The 26,867-nt window shown below is 47.3% G+C and overlaps 2 protein-coding genes and 3 long non-coding RNA genes across 7 annotated transcripts in view; 2 read left to right on the plus strand and 3 right to left on the minus strand.

Moving 5' to 3' along the window:
* Nucleotides 1-26,867, minus strand: part of LOC310835343 — a 233,228-nt gene that overhangs the window by 87,920 nt on the left and 118,441 nt on the right. The gene's annotated exons all lie outside the window — the stretch shown is intronic.
* On the plus strand, nt 447-19,833 carry PLP2 (proteolipid protein 2). Its single transcript, XM_083719998.1, has 5 exons — nt 447-744; nt 12,283-12,438; nt 15,268-15,363; nt 16,843-16,933; nt 19,112-19,833. Exons 1-5 carry the CDS (start codon nt 655-657, stop codon nt 19,129-19,131), a joined length of 453 nt encoding a protein of 150 aa, XP_083576124.1. The 5' UTR covers nt 447-654; the 3' UTR covers nt 19,132-19,833.
* Nucleotides 8,925-9,997, plus strand: LOC310835328. Its single transcript, XR_014559557.1, has 2 exons — nt 8,925-8,992; nt 9,355-9,997. It is a non-coding gene; the product is annotated as an uncharacterized lncRNA (long non-coding RNA).
* On the minus strand, nt 19,629-22,015 carry LOC310835262. Its single transcript, XR_014559469.1, has 2 exons — nt 20,909-22,015; nt 19,629-20,636 (listed from the first exon to the last, which is right to left on the minus strand). It is a non-coding gene; the product is annotated as an uncharacterized lncRNA (long non-coding RNA).
* The window catches only part of PRICKLE3 (prickle planar cell polarity protein 3), a 36,391-nt gene continuing 33,003 nt past the window's right edge, over nt 23,480-26,867 (minus strand). For both annotated transcript variants that reach the window (XM_083718980.1, XM_083718979.1), the window contains exons 8-9: nt 26,094-26,612; nt 23,480-24,982 (exon numbers count right to left, since the gene is read on the minus strand). In XM_083718980.1, coding sequence (XP_083575106.1) covers nt 24,330-24,982; nt 26,094-26,612 — 1,172 coding nt within the window. In that variant the 3' untranslated portion in view covers nt 23,480-24,329. The remainder of the gene's footprint in view (nt 24,983-26,093; nt 26,613-26,867) is intronic.

Genomic DNA, 26,867 nt, shown 5'->3' on the forward strand with positions numbered 1-26,867 from the left:
TGAGAGTCCCATGGACTGCCAGAAGATCAAACCTCCCCATTCTTAAGGAAATCAGTCTTGAGTGCTCACTGGAAGGACAGATCCTGAAGCTGAGGCTCCAAGACTTTGGCCACCTCATGAGAAGAGAATACTCCCTGGGAAAGACCCTGAAGTTGGGAAAGATGGAGGGCACAAGGAGAAGGGGACGACAGAGGACGAGATGGTGGGACAGTGTTCTTGAAGCTACCAGCATGAGTTTGACCAAACTGCAGGAGGCAGTGGAAAACAGGAGTGCCAGGCGTGCTCTGGTCCAGGGGGTCACGAAGAGGCGGACACGACTAAACGACTAATGACAAGTTGTTGTTCTATAGTCGATTACTTCTCCTTTCAGGGATCTTCACGGTCATTTCTTTTGTTCTGTGTAATTTCGTGGTTCCGTGACGGTCTGTTTTTTCACCGGCCCTCTTCCTCCGGCTGCCCTTAAAGAGGCAGCGGCATTACCCAAGACGCCCTGCCCAGCCCGCCGCCGCCGCCCCACCCCGCGGCCGCCCTCCCCGCCTCCCTCGCCTCGCGGAGCCCGCGCTTGGCAGGAGGCTGCTGCCAAGAGAAGGAGCAGAGCCGCGGCGGGAAGCGAAAGCGACGTCTCCCCTTTCCGAGCAGGGGCGCCGCGCTGCCATGGAGTCGTCCAGCAACGCCGAAGGGTGCATGGGGCAATGCACCGGCTTCATGCGCACCCACAAGGGAATGATCCTGCTGGCCGAAATAGTAAGAGGGCGCGCACGGGCCGGAGGGATGGCGCGATCTGCAAAGGAGGCGGGGGGGGGGGCGCCCAGGGCAGGAGACGGGGGATGGTCCCTAACTTCGCGGGGCGGCGGACGCTGCGCTTTGCCCAGAAAACTCCTTCCCCGCGTTTCCATAACCCGTCTCCCTCCAGACCCCACGTCCAGCAAATCGACGAAGTTCAGGTTTTCCAAAGTGGTTGGGAGGGATAAGTTGCAGCTGGGGCACTCCAACATGACTGTGTGGGTCGGGCGGAGTCTGCCCCCCACCTCCCACTTTATAAGTGGCTGGGCAAGAACAGGCGGTCACGTCCGTTAGTGGCGCCCGCCGAAAGTTGTTGGCATGTGTGGCACCGGGCGGAGGGGCTTCCCTCGAGCCCCTTGCCACCCAAACCTTCCCCGGTATCCTCGATGCCCGTGCCAGCCCGCTTCCCCGCGCTGGGGATGGAACCCAGACGTCTGGGGTGACTTCACCGGCCCCGCTGGAGATTGTGCCGGGCGGGGAAACGCCCTGACGGGGCAGACAGCGCAGCGCTGCCTCGGCCGAGGAAGAGTTAAGGAGGAGGGGCGGCGGACGTGTCTCCCGCGCGTCGTCGGGCTGCGGGTGGAGGAGGGTCACGGGACGGCTGCTGTCCAGGGGGGGGGGGAGAGGGAGGGACGGTGTTGGGAGACCGAGCGGGGCCCCCGCAAGCCCAAAGGGGATGGATGAGCGAAGGGCAGTTGTCCCTTAAGTTTCTTCCAACGGCAGTGAGCCCTGGACGCCTGAAGCGCGTCGGTTTGCATTCGCTGAGCCCCGCTTTTCCCTTCCTGCCGCTCGCTGCGCTTTCCCTTCCTGTTCCCTGTTGCAGCTCGATCTCGCCCTGGCGCTTTGCTTTGCGCGAGTTCGGCATCGTTAAGCTCCGCGGGGCAGAGACCCATCGCTTGCTGCGTCCCCTGGGCATGGCGAGCATAGGGAGCCGGGCTTCCCGGGTCCTCCCCCACCCCCGCCCCCTTGACGCCTGCAGGTTTGGAAAAGCGGCGAGGCAGAGGAGGAAAAGGTGCTTTGCAGTCCCAGGCAGGTTCCTATCCCCGCGGCTGGCGGTTGTTCGACGGCCTTGGGGTGCCCGAAGTCTGGCTGCTTGCCTCTCCCTGACCGCGCAGGGCCTTGGTTTTGGGTGCGGCTGAGCGTGTGCCTCGCTGGTCGCCTCCCCGGAGCGCCGGGTGCGCGCATCGCGGGTGACTCACCGTTCCCCGTCTCTGGGCACAGATTGTGTGTGTCTGGCACGGTAATGGGGAGTGTCTCTTTGCGGTTTGAATTTACAGCAGTAGTTGCTAAACAGTTGCAAGCTTGTAGGACCATGTGGTCCTGCTCCACCTCCCTATGACATATATGGGAAAGGATAGGTCCTCCCCACCCTTCTGAATAGCTGTATATTTATCCTCACTAGTTGTCCTGGGACTTAGTACAGCTTTTATTTTTCTGAAAATAGAGCTGAACATGCACCACCCATCACACGGCCTCTTGCTTTCAGAGGGGTTCTTCTCGCTGAATTCTTGCTTCTCACGTGGTTGTTCAAGGGGTACAAGTTTCTCCAGAAAAATAAAAGTGACAACCCTCTTGCTCTCTCATAACTTGCCCACAAGAACTGCTTCCAAGTAAACCTATTTTGGCAATGTAAGCCAGAGCAAGGAAGCCGCGCTGCCTATTTCAATACCAGGGTTCAGCGCTGGAATATGTGGAAGGGATGAGGGTGTTTCTGAGCATGAGGCGGGTAATGGAGTCACACCCACACACCTGGGATTAGGGGGGTGGGCACAAGGTCTTTCAGACCAGAGGTTGGCACTACCAGGCAGCTTTGCTCTGTATCCCTTGGGGGTCTTAAATCCCGCCCCCAAATGCTTATTAAAAAGCCTCTAGACAAATCATTGGGAGAATAGGTCTATTAACAGCAAGACAAGGAAGTAGAGCATCCATGTTCAGTGGCAGTAATGTCAGTGAATACCAGTAGCCAGCTGGCAGGAACCCTGAGCAATGTACAGGGGAACGTTTTGCATTGGGGAAAGGCTGTCACTCCGTGGCGGAGCATCTGATATGCACGCAGAAGGTCCAGGTTCAACCCCTGGCATCTACAGACACAGCAGGGAGAGATCCTGAAGCCCTGGAGAGCTGCTGCCAGCCAGTGCAGGTGGTCAGAGGTCTGATTCAGTCGAAAGCACCTTGCTACGTTTCTGTGCAAATCCCACTTGTCTGTTCTTTACCTACCCCTGGAGAGTGACTTTTAGGAGTGGGGCAGGATCCTCCCTTAGTCTTTTCAAAGAGGGATAGGACAATATGGCTTCTGTCTCCATTATGGGTGTAGCCCTTTCTTTGCCATCTGTGGCAGAGAAGTTGTTTCTCTCCCCCCTCCCTCTTTCACAAATCTTTGCCACCTCCATTAATAATTAACAGAAACCGTTTTTTCTCATTCAGTTTTTCAGCCCTGAGAATTGGAAGCAGAACCTGGACATCTTGAGTCCTAATACGAGTATTTTACCTTCACAAACTGGAGGATCTTAGGAATGTAGAAAACTGCCTCATGCAAAGTTTTGGTTGGTCCAAAAAGGATGTGCTTTAGCCAGCTTTTTAGACGTCTTTGTTCTAAGGGCTTAAAGCACAGTTGCGACTTCCCTCCTTTTGCATGATTCCTTGTTTGCCATGTTATCCTCACAGCAACCCTGTGAGGTAGGGCTGAGGAGAGCGACTGGGCCAACAACTCTCACTGAGCTTTGTGGCTGAGTTGGGTTTATAATTTGGGATTTTGCAGTCTTAATCCAACCCTCTGTAACCGCAGCACCACACTGATTCTGTGTTATGGAAACCAAACAGGAGATTGCTATTACTCAAATGCTGCAGGACCAATAATCTACTTTTAAATCTTAGAAGAGAGCATGTTCTTTAAGGCTGCAGGGCTGGGTGTTGTATCTGCGTGGGAATGACAGAGGGTTTTCCTTTTTTCAAAAAAGCGGGGCCTAGGAATAAATAGCAGGTCCCAACAAGGCCCACAAGGAAGGTGAAGAGAACAAGGGAAGGATTTATGCTTGCCTGTGCCGTGCTACGCCCTGTCACTCCCAAGGGCTCGGGGTGCAGGTGCGAGTGCTGCCTTGCCTTGTTTTTAAAATAGCAAGCAAAGACCACATGTTCATTGAGTCAGTTTCTCTTTATCCCTTGGAAGCCACAGTGGCTCCCATCTTCGTGGGATAAACAAAACAACACTCTCTGTGTCTGCCCCATTAAGGCCCAAATACAGAAGAGAATGTGGATTTGTTCCATATCGATTGAGGTGAAATAAGTCCTACTGCTTAGTCTCCGTACAGTTGCTGTGTCAGATTAGAACATGGGTAGGCAAACTAAGGTCCGGGGGCCGGATGCGGCCCAATCACCTTCTAAATCCTGCCTGTGCACAGTCCGGGAATCAACATGTTTTTACATGAGTAGAATGTGTCCTTTTATTTAACATGCAACTCTGGGTTATTTGTGGGGCAAAGGAATTTGTTCATTCCCCCCCAAAAAAAATATATAGTCTGGGCCCCCACAAGGTCTGAGGGACAGTGGACCGGCCCCCTGCTGAAAAAGCTTGCTGGCCCCTGGATTAGAATCACACCAGTGTAGTGTTTGGGGATGAGGAACATGGTGTGCTCCAGATGTTGCAGGATTGCATCTCCCATCATGTCTGAAGGTGGTCCCTGTTGGCTGGGGCTGATGGGAGTCAGAGTCCAGCGCTGCTTGCAGGGCTGGCTGAGAAGTTGGAATAATGTAGCAGCTTAATGTCACCTAAAACCTGCTCCTGTTTCACTGGAGATGCCAGGCATTAAACAGGGGAGATTTTGCATGCCAAACAGATACTCTACCACTGACCGGTCCGATGGCCAATCATAGCATTGTAGAATTGTAGAGTTGGAAAGGGACCATGAGGGTGATCTAGTTCAACCTCCAATCTTTGGCCCAACTTGGGGCTCAAACCCATGGCCCTGTTCTCCCAACTGAGTTACCCCTTCTTATATATCAGGTTCCCCATCCCTGATATGGCAAAGGAAAACTATTATTTTAAACCATTCAACCCATTCTTTACTTTTACCCAGTCTTTTGTCAACAGTGTCTTCTGAATGTATTCCTTGCCATGCTATATAAGTGACACACATTCAAGGATGGTTCTGAGACTGTGCAAGGCTGTCATTTGGGAATCGAGAGGAAATTGCTCCTGCTCAAGGTTGCAGTTAGGCGATTTCTGACTCTGGTCTTAGAGTTCCTCCAGACTTCCTTTTGCTTTGTGCTTTCCAGACACAACTCCATACTTTAAAGCTCTGCAACCAAGTAGGGTTTTGTTTTATTTTGTTTTGTTTTGTTTGTTTGTCCTAGCACTTTCCTCAGGAAAACCTATGTTTTGCTGCTGAACTGGAGCAAATGGCAAGCTGCAGAAAACACACACCTCTCCAACATCTTTTAGTCATGTTTCGGGAGTGGGGGGGAAATTCCAACCAGCTTTACTAAGGACCAGTGAAACAGCAAACAGTGAACTATCTTTCAAGTTCCATAGAAATATCCTTCACGCCTTATGTTAAAAGGGGGGGGGGGGGAGAGTGAAGGAAAATACATTCCTGGTAGAATAAATCTGAGAACCCCTGTCTGCAAATATCCACAAACTAATTTGGATCAGCAGTAGCTATTATTATACGTTACAGGAAAGTAGATTCTGTTATTAACAGAAGTTGTTAACATTATACATTACACAGTATTTTCATCGTTTTGAGACTTGTGGGTTGAATTAGGTTAGTTAGTTAGAACAAGACGCACTCTCTCTTTTGGAAAATGTACAAGCATGTAGTTAATTCAGTTAGCATTCATTGGAACTAATGGGTTCCTTGTAATTCTGAGAGCAAGTATGAAGATATTTGGCTGGTTCTTGGCCTATGAAACCTGGATTAAAAATCACAGGAGGGATGGAATCCACAGAAGCCAAATTGGGTAGTATAGCTTAGTAGTTGGAGGGCCTGTAATCTTCCCCCACTCACTGACACATTTCTATTATTTAAGCTAATTTCCCAGTCCTGTGATTCCCCTCCTCCTGTCAGGTAACTAAATTCAGAATTACCCAAAGTAGATAAATAAATGCAGGCACAAGCATTGATTCACTAGGGGTGGGTGGGGAGAACACTTTCAAATATCACAAAACTTCTGTTAGGACTAACTAAAAACCACACTAGTGTTTGAATGTCACCGTCTCCCATAGGGTTTGGGTTTGCTTTGGGGGTTTTTAAACCAGCTCACGCATCAGTATTTGAAAGCAGCTCAATGCGCAGGAGATAATGGCGACTGCCACTCAGTCACAAGCTTCACTTGCTTATATCTATGCAACAAGCAGTGGTTGGTTGGCCTCATCTGATCAAGAGCTTATATCCGTTTCTGCACAGTTGGCAAGATAACTTCAGTTGTCTGTTCCAAGCCCTTTAAAAAACCCATTTCCTTTTCTCTCTCAACTTTGCCCATGTAACAGCTCTGTATCCCGTGCCTGGGGTGGAGGACATACGTTTAATTCCTTTCCTTGTGTTATGGGGAAACTCAACATATCCCACCTTTTGCTGTAATTACAATGATTTGGCACATACAGGGATTCCCTGGTGCTCAAAGCACCTCCCATACATTAGCTTGATAGTAATCCAACTGCTCCTGTGGATGAGAGTGTTTTGGTGACCTAAGGCAACCTGGTGAGTTCATGGCTCAGGGGGTGTTTTTAAACTGGGGACGGTCCCAGCTTGCATTCTTGGTTCATCTGTCAGGATTATGCCTGAGGGGGTGCATGTTTTCTGTCCTTGGCTGCTATCTGCTTATCTCCCGCTTGGACTACTGCAATGCACTCTACGTGGGGCTACCTTTGAAGGTGACCAGAAACTACAACTAATCCAGAATGCGGCAGCTAGACTGATGACTGGGAGCAGCTGCTGAGACCACATAACACCGGTCTTGAAAGACCTACATTGGCTCCCAATACGTTTCCGGTCACAATTCAAAGTGTTGGTGCTGACCTTTAAAGCCCTAAATGGCCTCGGTCCAGTATACCTGAAGGAACATCATTCTACCTGGACACTGAGCTCCAGTGCTGAGGGCCTTCTGGCGGTTCCCTCACTGTGAGAAGCCAAGTTACAGGGAACCAGGCTGAGGGCCTTCTTGGTAGTGGCACCCGCTCTGTTGAACGCCCTCCCACCAGATGTCAAAGAGAACAACTACCACCAGACTTTTAGAAGGCATGTGAAGGCAGCCCTGTTTAGGGAAGCTTTTAATGTTTGATGCATTACTGTATTTTAATATTTTGTCGAAAGCCACCCAGAGTGGCTGGGGAAGCCCAGCCAGATGGGCGGGGTATAAATAATAAATTACTGTATTATTATTATTATTATTATTATTATTATTATTATTATTATTATCCCTCTTCAGCTCTATCTTGTGCCTTTCCTTTGATTCTGCCACCCCCTATTTTAGAAGTTCTGTCTGTGCTTCTGCTTTTAACTCTTTGGCATTCCTCTTGGGCTCTTCCCGTGGCAATTCTCTCCCCGCTCTTTATTTCTGGCCTGTGAAAGTGGAGGCCTGTTCCTTTACGTTTTTATTCTGGACCTTGGCATACTTGGCAGGAGGCTCCTAGTTTGTTTAGCTGTTGCCCCAGTGATTCCCTTCACACACACACACACACACACACACACACACACACGCTGCTTCCGCCTGGCGCGCTGGCAACCCCAGTGTGCTGACGAACAGATTGGCCCTTTGTTTCCAAGGTCCACAACTGGAATGTCTAGCTGTAATTGTGTCTACCAGTTGCCACAGCTGGAACATCTCCTGCAAGTGCTCTTCCTTCGTTGGAGGAGAAGCCCTGTGCCCTCAGACATCTTTGGAGAATGCATGCCTAGGAAACCCATGTTAAATCCCTGGCATGTTTAGCTTAAAAACGTATTTGGTAGCAAGGCTGGGTGGTGGGTGGCGGGCAGGGAGACCCATGCTTGAGAACTGGAGAGGTAGAGACTCTGCCATCTATATATAGAGAGCACAAGTGAGTGAGACTTGAGGCCAAGGCATGCTTATTTTTCTCTCTAAGATCTGCCCGTAAATAGAATTCTAGTCCTTCAGGCTCTGGCAGGTTAATTTGCCACAAAGCAGATGGAAAACCCCTTGCCCCAAGGTACCTATGTAGCAGCAGTCCCCACCACACCCAGATATCCTTTGGGGTGTCCCTCTTTTTTAAAAAAAAAATATTAGCAATTTCAACATAACAAAGTATCAAAACATATCATATTCTTTATTTTCCCCCTTTCCCCCACCCCCATCAAACCTTCCCTCCCTCCCCCAGAGACTGCCCTCAGCTCCTCTCTCTGATTTCTCACCACATATTGCTTTCTGCATGTTAAAAAAATTATACATATCCTTACATTATCTCTCTGCCATGTTATCAACCAATAAATTTGTGGGTGTTTATTCAAAACATGCCAAGGAGTTCAGTTCATTCTGTTGTCTTTTTAGATAATTTGTAAAAAGCTCCCATTCTTCCTTAAAGTCACAGTTGTCCATGTCCCGCAGTTTGTATGTCAATTTAGCCAACTCTGCATAGCTCAATTTTTCTTGCCATGGCATGTCCCTCTTGATAATAAATGGCTGCTAGATTATGTTACCAAGCTAGAAAACTTTTTCATTTTACATGCAGCATAATGTCACTTTGTAGCTTGCGTGTGTGTGTGTGTGTGTGTGTGTGTGTGTGTGTGTTTACACAGACATACTGCCAGCTACTTGGAATGCAAGCAAATACATATCTCTGTTTTTTGTTTGTTTGGGGGCTGGAAATCCACTAAGCTGTTAATTTATCTTGGTGCCCAACATACTGGTTTCGCGCAGAGAAGCAAGGCCAGGTAGGGCCTGAGAGTGAGAAATCTAGTGTGCGTCCAAGCCACGCTTTGACAGTCTGCCTTCAGCAATCTCTAAAGGCGCCCATCCCTTTCATGGGCTGTGTAAGTAGCTTCATTAATCAAATTCTTGGCAAGGAAAACAGGCCCTGATGCCGTCGTGCACAACTCACTGACTCAGAGTTTACCACCAATTTCCTTGGTTCGTCCACCTTCCTACCAAGAATGGTTCAGTTCCACCAAAGCCGATCTAAGTGAAATTGTCATGGTCACTTTTGGAGACAGAAGTTTGGCAGACTGGACCAAACATCTCCCATGTAGGGAAACCTGAGGTTAGGCTAAAAGGTAAAGGGACCCCTGACCATTAGGTCCAGTTGTGGCCGACTCTGGGGTTGCGCGCTCATCTCGCTTTATTGGCCGAGGGAGCCGGCGTACAGCTTCTGGGTCATGTGGCCAGCATGACTAAGCCGCTTCTGGCAAACCAGAACAGCACACGGAAACGCCGTTTACCTTCCCGCCGGAGCGGTACCTATTTATCTACTTGCACTTTGACATGCTTTCGAAATGCTAGGTTGGCAGGAGCAGGGACCGAGTAACGGGAGCTCACCCCGTTGCGGGGATTCGAACCGCTGACCTTCTGATCGGCAAGCCCTAGGCTCTGTGGTTTAACCCACAGCACCACCTGCGTCCTGAGGTTAGGCTATACTAGTTTAAAATGCAGGTGAGGATTATGGCTGAATGCTTCTTTGTCAAAAGCGTCTAGGTTGTGCTATGCTAGCATACTGGGGCAGGCAGAGATGTACCCAATGCGCTGGAGTATTTACAAAGAAAAGATCTGAGCGTATCAGACCACCCTGCTCAACAGGGCAAGCCCAAGACATTTTGGCACCTGAGGTGAACCGTAAAATGGCGCCCTCCACAGGGAAGATGGGGTGAGTGAAGATCTACATCGAGAACAAGGATGGAAGGAGATCAGCAGAACCTCCAGTTTGCCAAGAGGCCACTACAGTGGTACCTCGGGTTACAGACGCTTCAGGTTACAGACTCCGCTAACCCAGAAATAGTACCTCAGGTTAAGAAATTTGCTTCAGGACCTGCCAAGGAAACTGAAGAACATTTTCATGTATGAGACAACGGCAGCAAGAGTCTTAATAGCACAAGGATGGAAGAATGAAGAAATCCCGACCAAAGAACTGTGGCAAGAGAAACTGATGGATTTTGTGGAACTGGCGAAATTGACACACAAATTGCGTGATATGGGCAACTGTGACTTTAAAGAAGTATGGGAACCTTTTAAAAACTATTTAAAGAAACAACAAAATGAACTGGACTCCTTGGCAGGTTTTGAATAAACATACACAAATTTATTATTGATAACATATAGACAGAGAAATTGAGGATCTTTACGATTTTATAATATGCAGAGAATAACATGTGCTGAAAAAAACAGAGAGAGGGGCTGAGGGAAGTCTGGGGGAGGGTGGGTTTTTCTTTTGGGGAGGGTGGAGGGATAATGGGGGAGAGAAATGATGATGACATGTTTACGATAAATTGTTATGTTGAAATTTCTAATAAAACTATTTTTAAAAAAAGAAAGAACTTTGCTTCAGGATGAGAACAGAAATCGCGCACTGGTGGTGCGGTGGCAGCAGCAGCGGGAGGCCCCATTAGCTAAAGTGGTGCTTCAGGTTAAGAACGGACCTCCAGAACGAATTAAGTTCTTAACCTGAGGTACCACTGTATAGAGGTGGTGGCCAAAGAGGGGGCAGATCCAGCCTTGCAGAAGCATGCTGCAGTCGTTGCTGCCACTGCAAGAGCAGCCGTGGACGGGGCATTCCTTGGAGGCTGGATCTGCTGTCCCTGTCAATCCTGCTGCCTGGGGCAGCTGCCTCACCTTGCCTCATGGTTGGAGCAGCCCTGTTGCCCAGGCATTCCAAGTGGCGCAGTCCCAAGAAGGCTGCTGAGTGTTTTTCATTTCTTTGCTTTCACACCGGAATTACTAACGGTTTATACTGAGTCTCAGCTAATCCTGCAACAATCCTAGTAATACCTGACCAGGTATCAGAGAAATAAATTGTCTACTGCAACTATATACCAATATTTTATATATATATATATATATATATATATATATATATATATATATATATATAAAATAATTATATCTATATATCTATATCTATCTATCTATCTATCTATCTATCTATCTATCTATATATAATATTTATTATTATTATTATTATTATTATTATTATTATTATTATTATTATTACCCCATCCATCTGGTTGGTTGCCCCAGCCACTCTGGGCAACTTCCAACACATACAAAAACATCAAACATTAATAGTAACAATCTGATCCAATATAAAAAGTCACAATAACTTTAACATAAATTATATCAAAGAAAGCAACATTCAACAATCCATCAGAATCTAATAGTAAACAGTAAAATTAAACATCAGCAAATAATAATTAAACAGTTTACACTTATAAACCACAAGAAGGCATTACCAATCTATAAGCAATAAAAATAACAGCAAATCGCAGTGCATAAAATACCATGAAACATACAAAACCATGAAAAAAGATCGAATTGAGAAACAAGGACACACAACTTATAAAACTATTTAAAAAAAACAACAACCCTGAACTCCTCTCTTCCCAGCTGCTGATCTGGGAAAGGCTTAGAGGGCTGGAATATGGGGCAAGGCAGGTGGAAATGGCATTGCCTGATAAGGAGGAAGAAAGTCTCTCTCCCCTCATAAAATGATATGTCATTATATTACCTGTTTACAACAACTAACTAGGGCTGCGTGATACCCGGTTTTCAACATTGTGATATATCGCCATCTAAACATCATGATATATTGATCTATGCTGGGGTAGGAGTGAGGAGATTGTTCCACTGCGCAAGCAGAAATGCTCACACTGACAGAACAATCTCCTGAGCACGATGTTGAATTCCACCCACAGGCTCCATCAGTGGAGGGAGAATATAGCCGTTGTGGCTGCTGGCTGAGCAGTAATAGCAATAGGGTACGGCAAAGGGAAATACCTGCCTGCCTAGCTATGTTTTTAGGCACCAGGCAGAATTATTTCTCTTTAATCAGGCCTTTGGCTGATTCTATGTCCTTTTAAATGTGTTTGTGGGAGGAAGCATTACTGGTTTGGCTTTGTTCTTGCTTTTATTATGTATTTTGTGATCTCATTTTGCATTTTTATGTTGTGAACCACCCTGCGATCTTCAACGGGCAGTATATATTATAATTTAATAATAATAATAATTTTATTAATTATTAATAATTATATAATATAATATTATTATAATTATTAATAATTATATTATTATATTGTTATTATATTATTAATAATAAATAATAAATATATACTTATTATTATTATTATTATTGATGGAACAGGTAATTTTCAGTCCCAGGGTTTCACTTCTGAACCCCAACCTACAATATTAGCTCTTTGAAAAATGCTTCATTTATGATTACTATTAAGTCTATTATTTGTACCCCACCCACCTGACTGCCAGTTCTTCTCTCGGAGCTTGTCTTCCCCGCTCCTTTTCATGAGTTCTGCCCTTTGACGGCTCTTTTTCTCCGTTCTCTGCCAGATTGCGTGCATCCTCATCCTGATCTGTTATGGGGCCTCCGTGACACCAGGCTACTCGGGTTTAGCCTGCTTCATGCTCATTTACGGCATTGTCATCTTCATCTTCTTCATGTGTAACTTGCACCACCAGATCACTTTCATCCACTGGGGATGGACGGTAAGCTTCTCTTCTGCCCCTGGCACTGGGGTGGGGCAGGGCATTCGCACAGCATGCCCAAAGGGCCTGGGAATATGGGGCCCACGTCACTTTACAAGAGCCTTCCCCACCTGGGACTACAACTTCAATCACCCCCAGTCAGCATGCCCAAATCATCTGGATTGTGGGCGAGAGGGGGGGCAGATTAGGTTGTGGTTTAGTGGGGGAGAGCAGCTTGCATGCCTCTGTTGCTTAAAAGTATAGGCCAGGCATAGGCAAACTCAGCCCTCCAGATGTTTTGGGACTACAACTCCCATCATCCTTGACCACTAGCAGGGCCGGGCAGAGGCCCAGGCCAGGTAGATAATGTGCCCCCCTTTTTTTTTACCCTGGGGATAACTGAAGTCTTATAAATAAATAAGTATATAAATAATTTTCACAAAAGTTATGCTGACAAATATTTATTTCAAGGCTTAAACCATATATGCATATAAAGACAAAATGGAAAATATGGATATACAATAGTGCTTTTTAAAAATACATAGGGAAAAGGATTATTTTAAGTATTTACATTTAAAAATGCTTTCCTAGCTTTCGTTTCTGCGAATTCTTGAATTACACAGGAAAAATCAAGCAACTTTGCCTTATTGTGGTTTATGTTTATTATTGCTAAACCATTTAGGCGAGCCATTGTTGATCGAAAGAAAGACTTAATATGCCCCCCCCCCCGTCTGAGCCTGACCACTGGTCCTGTTAGCTAGGGATGATGGGAGTTGTAGTCCCAAAACATCCGGAGGGCCGAGTTTGGGGATGCCTGGCATAGGCTTTGTTCCTGCCCTACTCCTTCCTCTAGTGTGCTGGAGAGGAAACAAACCGGAGGCTGTCTTCAGGTTGCTTGTCAATCAGCACTCATGGGATGTACCCCCAAACTCAAGAACAACACTTTGCACACCAATATGAAATCATTCTGCAGTTTGTCCCCCACCCCACGCTGACTGGCTGAGGGCAGGGAGTGACCATGATCCAAGCACCGTGCACTGAACTGTTGTTCATTTACTTGAAACTGCTTAAAGCATGAGTAGGTAAACTAAGGCCCAGGGGCTGGATCCGGCCCAATTGCCTTCTAAATCCGGCCCGCAGGCGGTCCGGGAATCAGCGTGTTTTTACATGAGTAGAATGTGTCCTTTTATTTAAAATGCATTTCTGGGTTATTTGTGGGGCCTGCCTGGTGTTTTTACATGAGTAGAATGTGTCCTTTTATTTAAAATGCATTTCTGGGTTATTTGTGGGGCATAGGAATTCGTTCATTTCCCCCCAAAAAATATAGTCCGGCCCCCTACAAGGTCTGAGGGACAGTGGACTGGCCCCCTGCTGAAAAAGTTTGCTGACCCCTGGCTTAAAGCGTGGGGTGGGGATGTTTTCCTTGTGGACAACCATGGGCGTAGCCAGGATTTTTGTTGAGGGGGCAGGGCTTTGTTGGGGGGCAGAAACGATGTGATTGGTCAATTAGTTAAGTATTTCTATTGTTTTACTTGATGGGGGGGCAGCTGCCTCCTCTCTTGGTTACGCCCATTTGGTCAACTTGGCTAGTGGCCGTCAGGGCGAAAGGGGTGACTCGTGCCCTTGTAGACTAGGCTTCGTTCCAGCCATGCAAACTTCTGAGGTTTCTACGCACCAGCTCCCCATCTCCACCCAGACGTTGTTGTGGTTCATGGACACTTCCCAATGCCAGATTAAGCCCTGTGGAGGCCCCTAAGCAAGCAAAATCCTGCCCCTCGTGCAGGCACTCTGGTGAGATGACATTGAACTAAGAAAGATTGATTGTACATTTCCTTCAAGATCAAATCAATATTATTTTGACCCATTGTCACGGTGCCCCTAAAAGGCATGGGACCCACAGACTGGTGCCTACTCAACCTATTTGGTAATCTGGTACTGACACTTTCCTACTAGCTGAGGAGAGTGCGGAGCAGGACCAGCGAGGGAGGTGGTCTGGGCATGGACTGGGAAGCTGATTGAGTCCTGGAGAATGGCATGGAGCCCCCAGACCTGAGGAGTCCCACCCCTGGTTTGAAGCAATGAGCAAACTGGGCCACTGTGTCTATCTGTGCTAAGGGTTCACCACTGAAACAAACCAAATTCTGCATTTTAAAACATCCCGCCTACATTGCGCTGAGTAGAACTGGGGAGGGCGACCTCCTGGCAACCCGTACAATGTGTTTGTATGTTCTTTACTTAGCTATTAGGGACGCGGGTGGTGCTGTGGTCTGAACCACTGATCCCCTTGCGCTTGCCAATTGGAAGGTTGGCAGTTTGAATCCACGCAACAGGGAGAGCTCCCATTGCTCTGTCTCAGCTTCTGCCGCCCTAGCAGTTTGAAAGCATACCAGTGCTAGCAAATAAATAGGTACCACGGCAGCAGGAAGTTAAACGGCGTTTCCGTGCACTCTGGTTTCTGTCACGGTGTCCCATTGCACCAGAAGTAGTTTATTCATGCTGGCCAAGGAAAGCTGTATGCGGACAAACGCCGGCTCCCTTGGCCTGAAAGCGAGATGAGCGCCGCAACCCCATAGTCTCCATTGACTGGCCTTTACCATCCAGGGGTCCTTTTCCCTTTTCCCTTTATAATTCGCTATTTAAAAAAAGCAAGGACCCTGTCCTCTTTTCTGTTGGACCACCTTAAGTCTCAAAAAAAAACCCCATCTACCTTGAAGTTATGGTGGTATTAAAAATATGTATCGAGGATTGGCTCAGAGGTAGGTGGTTGGCTCAGCTAATCCTGCTTTAACTTCTTTGATAACCCTAGTTCCAGTATTAACTTTTTTCTCCCTTTCTGTTGCCTCCTTTTAGGATTTCATGAGGGCTCTCATTGGGGCTGTTGCTTTCCTCATCACATCCCTTATCGTTCTCATAGGACACAGAGATGGAGCTGGCATCGCAGCTGCGGTACATAGAAGCTAACAAAAATTCATGGAGGGGAGGGAAAGGAAGCTGGAGTGCTGATTTGGCTAGCAGCAGGAATATGTAGGAATGTTGCTGTGAACGGGGAGACACGAGGCACATTTGGGCTTTGCTAGTTGGAGAACTCCTATAAGGATCTCCTCTACACCCATTTAGCAGGCCCCTTTGAGAAAGATACAATAAGAGGGCTCTCTGCAGGCACAGCTATATTAAGGTTACCAGATTTTTTTTCAATGAATCAGGGGACACTTTTCAACTTCAGTAGGAATGAATGGATTTTGTCAGGGAACTGATTTGTAAACCTGGGGACTGTCCCCGGGAAACGGGGACGTCTGGTAACCTTAAGCTATATGGCATGCATGCAGTAAGTGGGGAGATAAAAGTTGTTCATCACTTTGTGGACATCCAACGAAGCTGAACTTTGGAAGGTTTAGGACAGATAAAAGAAAGTGTGCATTCAAACTATGGAAGTCACTCCCCAGGAGGCAGAGAAGGCCACCAATTTGGGTGACTTTAAAAGAGGATTAGACAAATTCGCAGCCCTAGCAGCAAGCAGTCTGGCTTAGTCTCCATGAACCAGTTGCCTCCTTCAGTATGTGGCTAATTAGCCAGCATGGACCACTGTCTTGTCAATATGCATGAGTAATCCCCAAATCCTGTGCCTAATTGGCTGTGCAAGATCACATGCCTCCGTACCCAAAAGAGATCACTATGTATGGTCCTTCAATGTTTAAATTTGGAGCCTTTCTGAAACAATGCAAGAATGATTGGCTGTGCCTCTGCACTGTGAATCCTGTATAAAAACACATCTGGGGCCCATTGTACTGCATACACATTATGCTTTCAAAGCATATTCAAAGCACATTCTTTCCCTCAAATAATTCTGGGCACTGAAGTTTAAGGGTTCCTGGGAGTTGTAACTCAGAAGGATAAACTGCACTTTGCAGGGTCTTCGAAGGTCCAGTGTGCACTACAGCTTTGTGTTGCGCTGGGTATCCTCCTGTTGAGTTCTTGGGTCTTTTCTTCATCTCCCAAACACAAAGAAGTTAGCTTATGGCTTTTTCACTTTTGCAGTCACCATTTTGCCAAACAGGAGTCTGAAACAATGGATATACTGTTGGGTACTTTCAAGCCATGCTGATTTTTTTGGTGAGCATGCACTTTAAATCACTCCCACTTGAACTCAGTGGGACTTCAGAGAGCTTAACTTTGTCCAGCTCATGCCCCAAATAAATGCACAATCAGTGCAACCGAATCAAAATTGCCATGCCTCTTGGCGCAAGTAGCTACTTTAATTTAGAAGAAGCAAAATGAAGCTTGACAACCCAAATAGAACAATATTCTACCAAAAACAACTGCCAATAATAATATAAAAAGCCCACTTCCTACCTGGAGTACAACTGCAGAAATGTACTCTTAAAAGCAGATAGAGGCCCATACTAAACTTCCACTTCCTTCCGACAGGTGATTGGAATGCTGACAGGAATCCTTTTTGGCTATGATGCCTACACCATCTTACCAACCCTCAGGAAATCACATGCAGCAGCTCCCACTGGTAGGTCTTCTCTGTGCAAGGAAGAGTGTGATCCTGTGGCAATTGGCGGCTCTTAGATGGCTTTTGCTTGGTGCATCAGCAATCAGCCAGCCAGCCAGACATAAGAGAACTTGCTAGCTAGTACACACACACAGTTGAAGGGTTTGTTTCATTTGCAAGCCTCGGCCTTCCTCACTCAAGGCCCTGGCTGAGTTACCATTCAAGTTCTAACTGCTCAGAAGCTGGGTGCCCTTTCCTGTTTACTCTGCATCCAATTCATTCCCATTGCCGGCGTGGTAGTTTGTGAGTACCATAAACACTGTGCTTTGATATGTTTCCCTAGCAGGGGCACCATGTAGAAGGGGCTGAGGGGGCCCCAAAATTTTCAAGCAGGTGACGAGGTCCTCTCAATATCCCACAGCCTACCCATGGCAGGTATGGCCCTCATCGGGCCTCCCCACAGCTGGAGCTTCCCTTTTAAAATGCAGTGGTACCTCGGGTTACAGACGCTTCAGGTTACAGACTCCGCTAACCCAGAAATAGCACCTCGAGTTAAGAACTTTGCTTCAGGTTGAGAACAGAAATTGTGCGGCGGCAGAAGGAGGCCCCATTAGCTAAAGTGGTACCTCAGGTTAAGAACGGACCTCTGGAATGAATTAAGTTCTTAACCTGAGTTTGACACCAGAGCAAATTTCTCTCCACTTTTACTGTGTGAGGTGATGTCCATGCTTGCAGACCTTCAAATTGTAGTTGTGATGGATTTGGGATTAGAACATGCAGTGAAACCAGATGATGGAGAAGCAGGATGAACAAGTCAGGCAAAGAAGAGAAGAGGGAAAACATTGTGAAAGAGCAGCCAGGTCCTATTCAACAGTCCAGGAAAAAGGGAAGTTTTGCAAGTTGATCTTGTGATTTTGCAAGTCACACAGACTAATGTTTTTGCTGCTTACACCACTTGTCTAATCTCCCTTGTTGAAGGTTCACAGTTCCACTTGGGGGGCAGGAGCTATGTTTTGTATGGTATTACAGTCGTAGTGGCTAAGCCCCTCTTCTGCACTGCAAGGTGCAGTCATTTGTAGGTTGATCATTGCACCACTCACTTGACGGTGCCTTGTCTGTGTTTCTGCGATGGTTGTTCATTTGTTGTTGTTGTCTCGCACAGTCTACACGATGTTTAACTGCTATATACAGCCTTAGAAATTAGCACATTTTGCACCTGGCTTTCGACCAAGTGAAGATGCCTGGATTCCAGGATGGTGTCTGACATATCCACCACCTGGAGGTGCATGCCTGGGGATCCTTGGATCTGGACTGTTTTCACACACTAATAACCCTTCCTGTCAAATTCTATCCGTTATATTTTATCTGCCCAATCGGAATGAATTTCTGGAACCAAAATGCTTTTTCTGTGCAACCTGAGCAGGAGCAGTCACAGTTAAGAAAAAGGGGTCGGAATAGGCCAATATCTATGTGGACTGTCCCTGGATCAAGTGCCTTTTCTTCTTTAAGTTCTCCAAGCTCTTAACTGAGCTCAAGGTTGTCCTCTGAACTACTCAGATGTTTAACTGTGAACCAATCCCAGTCAGTCCATTTGAAAAATAAGACTTTAAAGCTGTCTTGCCCCAAAATGGCAACTAGACATTCCGTTTTGGCGATTGTAACCTTGGATTAGGGCAGGCATCCCCAAACTCGGCCCTCCAGATGTTTTGGGAGTACAATTCCCATCCCTGACCACTGGTCCTGTTAGCTAGGGATGGTGGGAATTGTAGTCCCAAAACATCTGGAGGGCTGAGTTTGGGGATGCCTGGTTTAGGGAGACATTTGGCCCCTAGCTTATATATCTTAGGTTCTAACACTGGCTTATATACTAATGCCATTCCCAGAAGACCCCCATCTCCTTAAGTGTAACTAGATATACTCAAAGCACTTGACCAAATTGAATGGTCATTTGTGTTAAAGATACTGGAGATACTGAGTGCGAAGAATCACTTTCTTCATGTAGCAGTCATGCAAGTCAGTGGTGTGGTGTCTGCCTCTTTTGCCCTCCAGAGAGGACTGCCATCTCACTTCTTCTCAGTATTAGTGATAGAGCTATTTTATCTTATATTATTTTCTGCCGATTCTGTTGTTCCTTGTTCTTTATCATTACTTGTTACATTGAAAACATGATGATTTTGGCATTTTTCTGCTCCTTTACAGGTCCTTCAGATGGGATCTGAAGACACGCCGTTCTCTTGCTTCCACATCATGACTAGGCCCCAATCCTGGATCCATCACCTTTAGTTTCCTGCTGGATCTCCTGGTAGAAAACTACCCCAGTCTATAAATTTGACAATGTCACCCCTCTCTTCTGGACGTCTCAGTGAGGTTCACCGATTTTTGAGAAAGATAATTCCACTCTCATTTCCGCCAACACTCTCTCCTATTTCTGACTTACCGTAATTGTGGAAAACAAAGGTAGCTTCTGTCAACTTGATAAAAGAATTATTGGCCCCCAATAAATGGGCTCATTGAGGGAGGACGGAGAGGGGAAGCTTCAAATCAGTTTAGGGGCTCAAGCAGTTTACACAGTGGGCTGAGGGGGGAGGAAATGGGACCCCTGGATTCTATCTCCAGTTCTAGGAAATGTGGGGTGGAGAATGGAGTGGAAGAGAACTCCACAGAATCATTTTAAGTGCCTTCCTTTTTCTGTGCCTCAGTTTCTCCTCATTTAAAATGGGGAGAGCGGACCAGAGGCTGGTGCTTGCATCTAGTTAGCTTATGCTCACTCTGGGGTCTCCAGCCTAAGAGATCACTATTTTTAAGAAACATAATAAAAAAAGCTTAGGGAGCATGTGTTTTGATGACTCTAGAAGACAATGGACCTAGTTCCTTTGAATGTTGTTGAGAATTTATTAAACCACCTCGACTGCCAATTATAATGGAAGTGATTGCCTTTTTTGTTGTTGAACTAACACTCAAACTTCATCTCTCCCAGGCAGCCTTCAGCCAACCTGCCCAATATGGATCTGTCTTCTCTCCTCCTTCCAGGCACATTTTGCTAAAGATATTCTTTTCCTTTCACCTCACACCCAGTTACCCAGTCTGCCCTGCCCCAAGATCCCTCTTAAATGGGCCATCAACACATTTCTGCCATGTTAGCCCCTCTATCCCAGGTGAGGCCCTGGCTTGGAAAAAGATTAGCCCGAATTTTTGCGCTGGACTGCAGTTTTCCCTTTAATTCCAAATGATCAAAATCCTACCATTTATTAATTTCTAGGATTTAGGGGGTTCCCCCAAAAAACTCACAACTATATAAAGTCACTTCCCCACCACTCCTTGCGCATCTGTGCTTCATGTTCTGCAATTCTGCATAAACAAAAATGTGGTTGCAAAGATGTTTTGGAGTTGGGTGGGTGACACCTGCTGAAATTTTATATCGGGGGGGGCGGTCCTGAGTCATATCTTGGGGGGCCAGCGAGTGAGGCTCCAATGCTCTGCTTAGCTTTATTTCCTCTTAGTTTATTGCTTCCACTCTAATGTAAAATGAGCAAACATTTCAGAATGGGGAAATAGATGCAAATATGCCCACTTTATACCGGTCACAGAATCCAGTTTCCTTGGAAGAAAACTTGAATTGCTTTGGTGTAGACCTTCTGCTTTTTATTTTGGTGTCATGCAAAGTGGTCATAGCCTTGATTATGGGCTCTGGGTGATATAGATATATATAGATATACAGTGGTGCCTCGCAAGACGAAAATAATCCGTTCCGCGAGTCTCTTCGTCTAGCAGTTTTTTCGTCTTGCGAAGCATCCCTATTAGCGGATTAGCACTATTAGCGGCTTAGAAAAGGGGGGAGGGGAGGGAAAAAACTCGCAAGACGTTTTCGTCTTGTGAAGCAAGCCCATAGGGAAATTCGTCTTGCGAAGCGCCTCGAAAAACGGAAAACCCTTTCGTCTAGCGGGTTTTTCGTCTTGCGAGGCATCCTTCTTGCGGGGCACCACTGTATATGCAAACAGGCAAAAGGGTACAGGTGCTTTTTGCTTCTAGGGGAATGAGGAGCTGTCATGAGGAGCATCACATTATCCTTAAGATTATATCTTTGTGGGCAGAGAGAAGGGAGGAAGGGGGGAGGTATGTTTTCCCTAGCCCACCCTCACTTCTCTATTGCTCTTTCTTCCCATTCCTATCTGTCCCTCATGCAGCTTGATTTTGTGTGTGTGTGCACGTGCTTGTTCAGTGAAACAAATGTTTTAAAACGCAAATAAAACATGGCTGAATTAGTACTAACATCTGCTTGCTCTTTTGAGTGCCTTTATAATCACTTCTGGCCACATACAGAATTTTCTGTACAGCCCGCTGTAAGACTTTCCTTGCTGCCCTTTGGAAGAAATTCTGTTTTAAAGCACACGGTGTCTAGCCCTCGTGAAGAGATAAAATTCTGATTATACAGACAAGGCACCATTCTGCAGGGTCCAAAATCACTGCACTCTGTGACTTATTTATCCTTCTCCTCCTTCTCCCACCCACCAACCTTCTTTCCCTCAGTCTAGTTTCTCTGCTGCCATGAGGGCCAGATGGAACAGCCAAATGTGGCCCCTGGAACAGCTTGGCAGGGCTTGTTTTTTAAATCTCTAATTGCATTGGATTTTGTGCATGTGGTGGAAAGAGAAGTCTCCTAAAAGATCCCATTGAGAAGGATAAGCGTGAGCTCTTTGCTTGCTCCCATCCCACTGAAGACCTCCTTTAAGTTGTTGCCATCTCAGAGGGGCTAGATTGGTGTGGCCATTGCCGTTCTACACTCATAAATGCTTGGGGCTAGGAAGTGATCCAAAGGTACTTTGCTGAAGTGAAGCAGACTCTACAGAATGCCTGAGACCAACTAAAAAAACAGATACGTGCTGCACACAGCACCCAAAAGGAAAAGTAGGAAGTGAAAGCGTTAACGAAGGCCAGGCCAGCTCTCCAATCCCCAAACTACCTACACAGGGGCTATCGTCAAGCTCCATGTTCTTTGATGACATGGTACAGTGGTACTTCAAGTTACAGACGCTTCAGGTTACAGACTCCGCTAACCCAGAAATAGTACCTCAGGTTAAGAACTTTGCTTCAGGTTGAGAACAGAAATCACGCAGTGGCGGCGCGGCAGCAGCAGAAGGCCCCATTAGCTAAAGTGGTGCTTCAGGTTAAGAACAGTTTCAGGTTAAGAACAGACCTCCAGAACAAATTAAGTTCTTAACCCGAGGTACCACTGTACATGCAGAGTATCATAAAAAAGAAGGCAACTCACAGGGTGCAGGAAACAGCAGCTACAGCACTGGATTTTGGGCCGGATCTGTGTTCCACCATGAAGTTGGCAGAATAGCCTTGGTCATTCTTTGGGTTGTTTACTGGAAGACTAAATTGGCATAATATTCTCATGCGTGCTCCTTTAGCAAACAGGAGACAAATGAAGATGATAAAATGTGCTCAGATAGAATGTGGGGCAGAGGGAACTCCAAAACGGCAACAACCTGGCTGCAAATTCAGCACTAGTATGCCAGGGATGATGGTTATAGCTGGGGCTATGAATCTGGCACAGGAGCATAAATAATAAACAAGGGGCTGCCCCCCTAGAAGGAGGGAAATTCTCCATGGAGGACTAAGTCTAACTTAGCAGCACACTGTGGCTATATTGAGCTTAACTCTTCTGCGTGAATGACTGTGCTTTATTTTTATCCTTAAACGCAAATGCCTTGAGAGCCAGCTCACACACCCAAGTGCTGTGTACACAAAATCTCCACTAAATAAATGGGTACAAGCCTCCATTGAGTTCTTTGAAACTTTCTCATTACTTAGTGTCCTTAGTCTACAGCAGGGGTGTTCAAAGAGGGCCAGATTTGATGAAGTGAACATGCGTGAGGGCCGTGAGCTTTTTTTAGAATTGAAGTTGCTGAGGATTTTTTTGGAATTTTACCTCACAACATATACTGCCACGGAAGCCCGTTTAAATCGACCAGCGGGCCAGATTAGGTCCCTGAAACGGACTTTGGACATGCCTGGTCTACGGTAATTAAAGCTGAGTGTAAAACAGAAGAGGAACAAAGGATTTACTCCGCAGTAGCCTGCCATACAGAGAAAATTGCCTTGTACAGTTTTACCTCTGGATGCGAACGGGATCCATTGCGGAGCCCCGTTCACATCCTGAAGTGAATGCAACCCGCGTCTGTGCGTGCGCGGGTTGCGATTCGCCGCTTCCGCGCATGCGTGTGACATCATTTTGAGCGTCTGCGCATGTGACGAAACCTGGAAGTAAGGCGCTCTGTTGCTTCCGGGTCGCCACGGAGCGCAACCCGAAAAGGCTTAACCGGAAGCGACTTCAGCCAGGGGTATGACTGTATGTTTAGGTTAGCTTCCAGGGGCTTCGTTATGAAACTAGTGAAGAGTGCACTGAAGTGTTTTGTCTGTTGCTCCTTGGTTCAAGACAGGGATGCAAGAAGTCACCATATCCCTCCTGCATAGAGGACCATTCTGCATGTTCGCTGCACAGCATCCCGCTTTCCTTGATTAAGGCCCAACATCCTGTGACGATCCACTGCAGCACACAAGTGTTTTCATATATTTTTATTTAAATTTCAATTAAATTAAATCCTCAATTAGAAAAAAACCCACCCAAATTTTAAAAATTGCAAACTCAAGAGATGCACAAAGTGCAAGAAGACAGGACAGAGAAGAGTAGTTTGAGGTGGATCAAGAAGATCTGTTGCAGGCTTTGCCCTATAGAGGACACCTGGTGTCCATCTTCGATTGGGTGCAAACCTGTACCAGATGTAGAAAGGAGTTCACCACCCACAACATATACACACACCAAACACCTGATCTATAGAGAAAAAAGCACCCAGAGCTTGAAAGCAGGCAATTAATAATGGCAACTTGAAAGTCAATGATCAACAAGGGTCAACCCAGGAGAGGTGAGATAAGTTCAGAGGTCACAGTGGAAAGGTCAAAACCAAAGTTCAAGGGTTCCCAGGTAAGATACTGCAGTTGGAAGTTCACAGGGCACAGTGCAGAGGTACAAAAGACCATCACTCCGAAGGTTCAAGACAGAAGGGTTAATTCATGTTCAAAAGGTCACAGTTGAGAGGTCAAAAGGCCACAATGGAAAAGAAACACAACCAAAGTTCAAAGACCACCAGAGAGAGGAGATAAGGTTCTTCACAGAAGGGTCACATCTAAAGATCAAAGGTCACCATGGAAAAGAGAGCGCTCAAGGGTCCCTGAGGAAAGGTGAGGGGATTTCAACGGTTGCAATGGAGAGGTCACTTGAAGAGGATCCCTGGCGAGGGGTCGTGAGTCAAAGCAGTCATGGCGGACGGAGCAAAGGTCCGTGGTTCCAAGCCTAAATCCTGATTTCATACTTGGATTCTTGTGGCCAAAGTCCATAAGGTGGAGGTCAGGTCTACGCAACGACGCAATTCTTGTCCCGGACCACACGCAGCCTTCGGCGCTGCCGCTTACGTATCGAGTCAGTGGGTGGTGTGGACTCTGTGGGGCTAGCTCCGCCTCGTAAATGAGGGGGCAGGGGTATCGGCTCCCCCAGAAAATAGCCTTCCTCCTCCGAGGAGGAATCGGAGGAATCGGAAGAGCTGAAGTCCCATCCCCGGGGCGGGTAACGCCGGTGCCAGGCAGGAAAAGCCCCCTCGGAAGCGGAGTAGGAGAGGCTCGCTCCTCTGCCCTCCGCTGCACCTTTCCTTGGCGGCCGCCAGCCCTGGCTCCCCAGATTGAGAGAGTTGTCCGAGGTGGAGCGAGGGTGTCCCCGGCTAACGCTTCCGTTCTGAAGCAGCTGGGCATCGACGGAGGTCTGCTCAAGACCAGGAGCACTGGGCTCCCCCGAGACCAGGGGCTCCCGGAAGCTAACTCGGGGTGCCCCTCCCCGGGCAAAGCTCGCCATCCCCAGCTCAGACCCCTTGCTGGGTCGCAGCTGGGCAGATGCTTGGAGTTTGGAAGCTGAGCTGCTGCTCCAGTCTGGAATCTTGGAGGGGTGGATGCCCAGTTCTGGCATAGAATGGCGCAAGGGGGATGTGCGTTGGAAACACGGTCGCTTCTCAGTCCCTGGGGGAGGGGAGAAACAAGACTGTTAGAGAAAGAGGCCCGGACTCCAAATAATAATAATAATAATAATAATAATAATAATACTACAGTGGTACCTCTGGATGTGAATGGGATCCGTTCCGGAGCCCTGTTCGCATCCTGAAGCGAACGCAACCTGCGTCTGTGCGCCTGCACGGGTCGTGATTTGCTGCTTCCACGCATACGTGCCACGTCATTTTGAGCGTCTGCGCATGCGCGAGCAGTGAAACCCAGAAGTAACGCATTCCATTACTTCCGGGTCGATGCAGAGCACAACCCGAAAACACTCAACCCGAAGCTACTTCAACCCGAGGTATGACTGTAATAATAATTTTACAATTTACAATTTACGATTTTATTTATATCCCGCCCTCCCCAGCCGAAGCCAGGCTCAGAGCGGCTAACAACAGTAAAAATAACACAGTTTACAAAAAAATCATAATCATTTAATTGAAATACATTCTAAAATCAATTCATTCTAAAATCAATTCAGAGTCAAATTAATGGCAACCATTGGGCTAGAGTTCTATGAGGATTACAAAAGGAGGGGGGGTCAGACTGTGCCTTGGCCAAAGGCCAGGCAGAACAGCTCTGTCTTGCAGGCCCTGTGGAAAGATATCAAGTCCCGCAGGGCCCTAGTCTCTTGTGGCAGAGCGTTCCACCAGATCGGGGCCACGGCTGAAAAAGCCCTGGCTCTGGTTGAGGCCAGCCTAACCTCCCTGTGGCCCTGGATCTCCAAGATGTTTTTATTTGAAGACCATAAGGTCCTCCGTGGGACATACCAGGAGAGGCAGTCCCGTGGGTACAAGGGTCCTAGGCCGTATAGGGCTTTAAAGGTTAAAACCAGCACCTTAAACCTGACCCTGGACTCCACCGGGAGCCAGTGCAGCTGGTATAGCACCGGGTGAATGTGATCCCGCGGCGAGGACCCCGTAAGGAGTCTCGCCGCGGCTTTCTGCACCCGCTGGAGTTTCTGGGTCATGGGTCAGCCTCAAGGGAAGGCCTTCCCAAATAACATCCAGAAGTTTGTGGTGGTGATAAGATGCCACGTTCCCTCCCAAAAAATCTACCAACACACTTGGTTCTGCCTCACCTGTTCCTGGCTCCTGGTCCACGGCTGGTGGTGGGCAAGTGGAAGTACCCCGAGAGGTGCATTTGACGGGCTCCTCACAACTCTGGCTGCAGCCTGAGCCGTTGCTATCTGGATCCGAGAGCTCCTCTGTTTCCGTCGGCACCTCTTCCCCTGCTCCAGATAAGCCGCTCCAGCTCCTTCGGATCCTCGGGGCCGAACTAGCGGGTGCCGGCTGCCCTCCAAAGGAAATGGAGCGGGCGACATGGGAGGAGGAGGAGGGCGAGCGCTGGGCCTGAACCCGCCGTTGCTGCCAGCTGGCTCGCCGGGAATCTTGGGAGCGGGCACTCTGGAAAGCCGAGTCGCAGGAGTCCGAGCCGTTGGGGTCCTCGCCCAGGCTGCAGGCCCGAGAGCAGAAGATCTGGCCCTGCTTGGGGAGGAAGGGTTTCCCCAGCAGGGGCTGGTGGCAGCGGGAGCAGCTGAAGCAAGCATCTGTGGCATGCCAGTGCTGGCCCTCGTAGGTCATCTGGCCCTGGTCAATGCCTGCAGGGAAAGGAAAAGGCCAAACCAGGGGACAGGTCAGTGCTTCATTACTACACAAGCACACAATCAAAGATCTGGGGACAGGGTGGATAAAAATCAGTGATTTAAAAAAACAAAAACAAAATCAGATTATTTTTATTTACATCAGTTGTTTTTTTTAAAAGAAAATCAGATTTTTTTAAAATTTAAATTGTATTTTTAAAATAAAATGCTTTTGGAGGAAAAATCTTTCTAAAGAAATTTTTCCATTTAAGT

This window comes from Podarcis gaigeae (genome assembly GCF_964106915.1).
Source record: "Podarcis gaigeae genome assembly, chromosome: 17".
NCBI classification, from domain to species: domain Eukaryota; kingdom Metazoa; phylum Chordata; class Lepidosauria; order Squamata; family Lacertidae; genus Podarcis; species Podarcis gaigeae.

Coding starts and splice junctions, on each gene's coding strand:
- PLP2 (XM_083719998.1), top strand. CDS start 655: ATGGAGTCGTCCAGCAACGCCGAAGGGTGCATGGGGCAATGCACCGGC. Junction 12,439..15,267: donor TCATCCACTGGGGATGGACG/GTAAGCTTCTCT, acceptor GCCTCCTTTTAG/GATTTCATGAGGGCTCTCAT. Junction 16,934..19,111: donor ACATGCAGCAGCTCCCACTG/GTAGGTCTTCTC, acceptor GCTCCTTTACAG/GTCCTTCAGATGGGATCTGA.